This window comes from Elephantulus edwardii, unplaced genomic scaffold (assembly GCF_000299155.1).
Source record: "Elephantulus edwardii isolate Elephantulus edwardi_28Jun2011 unplaced genomic scaffold, EleEdw1.0 scaffold00475, whole genome shotgun sequence".
NCBI lineage: Eukaryota > Metazoa > Chordata > Mammalia > Macroscelidea > Macroscelididae > Elephantulus > Elephantulus edwardii.
This window is the reverse complement of record NW_006400225.1, coordinates 103,094-109,198: the sequence shown is the minus strand read 5'-3', so window position 1 is coordinate 109,198 and position 6,105 is coordinate 103,094. Positions and strand designations below refer to the sequence as shown.

General features: G+C 41.4%; 1 protein-coding gene across 1 annotated transcript in view; it reads left to right on the top strand.

The window, feature by feature from the left end:
- The window catches only part of LOC102857275 (alpha-enolase-like), a 22,238-nt gene extending 18,080 nt beyond the window's left edge, over nucleotides 1-4,158 (top strand). The window contains exon 4 of the mRNA XM_006902946.1: nucleotides 4,020-4,158. Within this exon, the coding sequence (XP_006903008.1) occupies nucleotides 4,020-4,158 (139 nt within the window). The remainder of the gene's footprint in view (nucleotides 1-4,019) is intronic.
- The last annotated feature ends 1,947 nt before the right edge of the window (nucleotides 4,159-6,105 follow it).

Sequence of the window (6,105 nt, the reverse complement as noted above, 5' to 3'; positions counted from 1 at the left end):
ACGGGCCATGTGTACCATGATGTGATCCCCAAGATGTCAACAGGCAGCACCTTCAGTGGTTTTATGTGCAAAATAAAAGAAACAGTATCCTCTAAAAAAAAACAACAAAAACAAAACAAAACAAAACAAAACCCCAACCAACTCCTATACATGCTCCAGTCCTTGTTGGAACTTATCAATCTCTTGGTTGAAAGCAGAGAATGCAAAGAATGTCTGTTTGTGTTTTAGTGACAATGCAAAGCCTTCTGACTGTGTGAAGTAACACTATGTATGACACAATCTTGCTTGTTGAGCCTGAGGCAGACATGAGGCATTTGCTGTAGAAGGTCAAGGACTGCAGGAAACAAAGATTCTCACCACTGTGCCAATTGGCAGCTTCATGACAGATAGAGGAGATTGAGATTGTTAACAACTTCAGCGTGCTTGGTTCCACAATCAACACTCTTGGCACCAACAGTCAGAAAAGCAAAAGACAAATTGCACTGAGAAGTCTGCTGTCAGGGACCTCTCTGAAGTATGAAGAGCAACCAACGACACCAGTCTGCAGACTATGGGGTGCCTGATCGAGGCCCTGGTCTTAGCAATTGCATGCTATGTGTCAGAGAGCTAGACAATGACTAAGGATGATAGAAGAATCATCAATACCTTTGAGTTGTGGTGCTGGAGACATAACATGGACTGCCAGGAGAACAAACAGGTCTGTCCTGGAAAGGGTGACACCCAGCTGCTTCCTAGAGGCAAGGATTTTGAAGCTCCATTTCATACTTTGGGCACGTGGCCAGAAGGGGGACCAGTCCTCAGAGAAGGACATCATCCTTGGAAAGGTGGAGTCAGTGCAGGAGAGGAAAACCCAGGATGAATTAGATTGACTCAGTGACTGGAGAAATGGGATTAGAACTGTCTAAGACAATGAGATTGGCTAGGCCAGGGAAGGCTTCAGAACTAGTGTCCATAGGGTGACTAAGAATTATAGGGGACTTGATGGCACTTAACAACATGGCCAACACTGAGAAAAGTGAGAATCTCAGAACATTTAATTGTGCTCATATGAAATCTATACCTAGACAAAGAGGCTGTTGTCTAAACAGAACACTGCATGGTTTAAAACAAAGAAAGGTATGTGTCAGGGCTGTACCAATTCTCCATATTTATTCAAACTGTATGCTGAGCAAATTGTTTAAGAAGCTAGACTGTACAAAGAATGTGGTTACTGGAGGGAGACTCATCAATAATCTGCATTATGTAGATGACAAATTTGCTGGAGAAGATAAAAAATGACAGCCTTCACTTTGGATTACATCACAACATCAAGATGGATGGAGAAAACATTGAAAATGTCAATGATTTTATCTTACTTGGTTCCAGATCAAAAGTTTGGGGAAAGTCTGCTGTAGAGAGGTCTCTTCAAAGTAGTGAGGAGTGATGATGCCAAGTTAAAAGGCTAAGTAAGGTTTGCCTGACTCAGGCCATGGTCTTTCCAATCACTAGCTATGCATGTGAGATCTGGACAATGATATGGATGACAAATGAAGTATTGATGATGTCTTTGAGTTGTGGTGCTGGAGATAGTATTGAATGTCACAAGGAATGCCACAAGAACAGACACGTATGTCTTGGATAAAGTGCAGCCAGTGCTCCTCTGAGGTAAGAATGGAGCAGCTTTGTCTCACATGCTGTGGACATGCTGCTGTGTGCCAGTGAGTTGAATAGGACTCATAGGAATCCTATGAACAATAGATCTGAATCCTATCATACCCTGCACACTTCAGCCTATTGCTGCAGTCACTGTCTCAACTCTTATCATTCAGTCTTTCTCTTCTTTGCTGACCTTTGCAAGCTTCATCCCTGCCTCCAAGGCATGTATTCAAAGTATGTGGCATTTGGACAACAGCTTCAATTAAATTGTTCTAGCTTTCTATTCCTCTCAGTATAGTCATGGTTCGTTATGATCGACACAGTCAAATGCCCTGGCATAGTCAATAAGAGACAATCTTCTGGTATTTTCTGCTTTCAAGCAACATTCATCTGCTCTCAGTAAATATTTCTGGTCCCATGGTCTCTTCTAAATTGAGCATGAACCTCTGCTGGTTTGGTCTAGCCTTTTATGGATGATCTTCAGTAGTATTTTGCTTGTATGATATTAATGATTGTTGTTTTGTTAAGTGATATTGAGTCAGTGACCCTATGAATGAAAAACCTGAACATTTGTATAGCTTTCATTGTTTCTCCAAGTTCATAGGGTTTCTGGAGGCAAGCTATTTCAGAAGTGGATGACACTCCTGCTTCCAAGTTTAACTGAGAAGTTCCACCAAACACTGCCCAAGATGGGTGACCATTATTACATTTGACACATCAGTGTTATCGTATTCAGCATCACAGCAACCATGAGTTACCTCTGTACAGCAAATGGACAGACCAGTGCTATACGACTTAGAAGAATGTTTGACCAAAAACAATTGAAAACAAGGTATTGTTGAATAATTCTGACATTGTTAGATTACTTTTGAGAATGGGAACAGATTTCTCCAGTCAGTTGGCCAGGTAGTGGTCTTCCAAACTTCTTGATACAGCCTGATGAGTATACCCAGGGCTGCATCTGTTAGTCAAAACAATTAGATCTGTTGTTCATAGGGTTGCTGTGATATAATCACCTCAGTTGCACACAATAAAAATTTTCCCATTTCTCTCAAACTACAATTTCTAGGACATTAGTACTGTATTACAATCGAGGCAATTTAAACTCATAGTGACCTCATACGTCAAGAGTAGACTTCACACCTAAGGTTTTCTTGGCTGTAATCTTTATGGAAGGTGGCCTAGGGGCAAGAAGCTGTGCTGCAATCTTGAAGGCACATGATTCAAATCAAGCAGATGCTCTGTGAGAGAAGGGTGGGCAATCTCCTCCCATGTGATTAACTTCCTCTGAAAACCTGCTAGAGGATCAGTTATGAGTTGGCTCTGACTTGCTAGTACCCCTCCTCCCCACTCCTACCCCATGTCTGCTAGTTCATTCTCCTGCAGAACTGATGGGTGAGTTCAACCTGACTTTTTGGTTAACAGCAAACACTTAACTGCTGTACTTCAAGGGCTCTTATTTAGTGCTCAGTTTTCAGTTTGTTCATCACCTTATTGCTTCTACTCCTCCACAGGTTCCCTCTCATGTGCTTACAGAGCAAACACATTTCCTCCTTAACTGGGCCAGAGTGTTCACATAGTATAAGGAGGCTCTGTGAGACAGGAACTGTATGTTAAACTTTATATCCTCACAAACAAAATGATCACAGTTCATGCCATTCCTCTAGGAATTCAGTGGCCAAGCCTAAGTCCAGCTGTCTCAGTTCCTTCTTACTTTTATGGGCCTGTCTCCTAGTCCGTTTGTTCAAGTGGGGCCACCCACCAGCTAACCTCTGGCGAATGAAGCCCTCCAAGGACCCTTGAAAAAAATTATTTGCACTTCTGAGAATCCAAGCAGTGATGCAGCTCAGTTCAGAACTGCCAGCGAATGGACCGTCAAGTGAAGTCCTCTTCCCTCTGCCAAAGCCTTGTCGATTCAAGAGGGGAATTAGAGCTCTAACATGTTTTCTCTAAATAGAGAAAGGAGTAACAGCTGGTTTGAAAGAAGAAAGCAAACCCTTTATTGTGTTGGATAGACTTTATTTTTATTACTGTACCAGGGAGTCCACTCTCATTTCAGCTTTGGATGCAGGATTTGGTAAACACTTAAACACCAATGCCTGTTCCCAAGCACCTGAATGTCATGTTGTAATTAAAGGAACAAGACTACAGTAAAAGATATTTATAAAGAAGAATGTATATAGTTTCCTTAAAAATTCCGATTAACCATTTATCTGGGGTGGTAATTACCACAGAGAAATGGTTAAGAAACTATTCCATTTTTTTAAAAAAAGAATTATGCCCATTTCTCTGGAAAAAGGGAAAGCAAAGTATTTTCTAATTTATAAGTGGGATGAGGCTTTAATTTATACCCTTACACCTTCCTCCAATCTTCTATATTTGACCTCTACATTGAAAAGAATTGGAAAAAGTTCAGGAGATGGCCACTGGCTTCCAAAATCATCATTACAGAATTTTAACTTTGTGGGTTATTTCTACAGCAGCATGGAGCTGAAAAAGCAGCTTCAATGCCAACTCTGGTGATTACTTTTAAACTGTTGTACTCAATGATAGTTTGTAAGATATGAACCTCTCCCCTTGACTTGCACATCATACTCTCACTTAAAACCATCATCATTACCCAAAGGCATTGGCTGGCCCACATTGCTTCCTCCAGAATGATCAGTAAATAATGAATGAGAAAAATTTTTTAATTTATTTTGTTATTATTTTATGTGTGTACTGTCAAATTGGATCTGACTGGTATAGGAGGCGATTGTTCCTCCTTCTTCAGGAGAGCATCTGGTGGATTTGAACCGTGCACCTCTGGGATTGCAGTGCAGTTTCCTGCCACTAGGCCACCAGAGCTCGCCTGAATGAGAAATTTTTGTCTTACTTTTTTTAAAAAATTTTTTATTATTTTGTGTGTGTGTGTGTGTGTGTGTGTGTACCGTCAAATCAGATCTGACTGGTACAGGAGGAGATTGTCCCTCCTTCCTCGGCAGAGCATCTGGTGGATTCAAACCGTCCGCCTCTGAGATTGTAGTTGTAGCTCCTTACCACTAGGCCACCAGAGCTCCCCTTGTCTTACTCTCTTATTACTGACTCAATAAGGTCTAACTTGAATTCCATCAGGTAAATAGCAAAGTTCTCCCTGTGATTTTGTCTGCACTGAGTCATCAGGGCACATATGTAAATGAAAAATGTCCTCTGCCAAACTGGACACATCATAAGCCATGCTTACTGAATTAACCACAATCACCCCACAAACAAATTCATACAATCAAATCCTTCAAAAACCTGAGAATAAAAATTCTGAAATGGAATTGTTATGTGCCATCAGGTAATCTGCAACTCATAGTGACCCTATGTACAACAGTCCTAAACCATGCTCTATCCTGTGCTAATCTCATTGTCTCTGACACACCTGCCTCCAATACTCTACTGAATCAATCCATCTCAGCGAGGGTCTTCCTCTCCTGAGCTGCCCCTCCACCCTCCCAAGCATCATGCTCCTCTCCAAACACTGGTCCGGCCTTGCAACACATCCAAAGTATGTTAGACGAAGCTTCAGAATCCTTGTCTCCAAGGAGCAGCCTGGTTTAGCCTCTCTAGGATGAACCTGTTCATTTTCTTAGTAGTCCATGGTATATTTAATACACTTCTCTAACACAGAGCTCAAAGGCATAAATTCTCCTTCTAGCCTTCCTAGTCATTGTCCAGCTCTCTGATGCACAGTAAATGACTGCAAAGACCATGGCCTGTATCTGGCACACCTTAGTCTCCAGATTAACACCATTGCTCTTCAGTACTTTGGAGAGGTCCCTAACAGCAGACTTTGCCGTTGCAATACATCTATTTAATTTTCTGGCTGCTGGTGCCAGAAGTGTTGACTGTGAAACCAAACAAATTAAAGCTGTTAACACGCATACTTTTAAATTGATGATTGTGCTTAGAAACACATTTTTTCCCCCGATGTATTACTGAATAATTAACAAATAAATGCATTAGTGTACTTCGTACAAATGATGTTCCTTCAATTAAAATGTGCGGGTCGGCTATAGCCATCATTTGTGGCTATGTGTTAACAATCTCAATCTCATCACCATCCATCCTGATGCTGCCAATCAGCCCAGTGGTGAGAATATTTGTTTTCTTTATACTGAGACTCAATCCATATTGAAGGCTACAGTCCTTGACCTTCTGAAGCAAGTGTTTCAGGTCCTCCTCAGTTTCCACAAGCACAGTTGTGTCATTTGGATAATGCAGATTGATGAGTCTTCCTCCAATCCTGATGCCACATTTTCTCCTCATAGAGTCCAGACTCCCAGATAATCTGTTCTTGAAAAGGCATGGAGATAGGACACATCCCTGGCATACACCCTTCCCAATTTTGAACGATGCAGTTTCCTTGATCTGTTCTGACGACTGCCTCCTGGTCCAAGTATAGGTTTCGCATTAGCACGATCAAGTATTCTGTAATTCCAATTC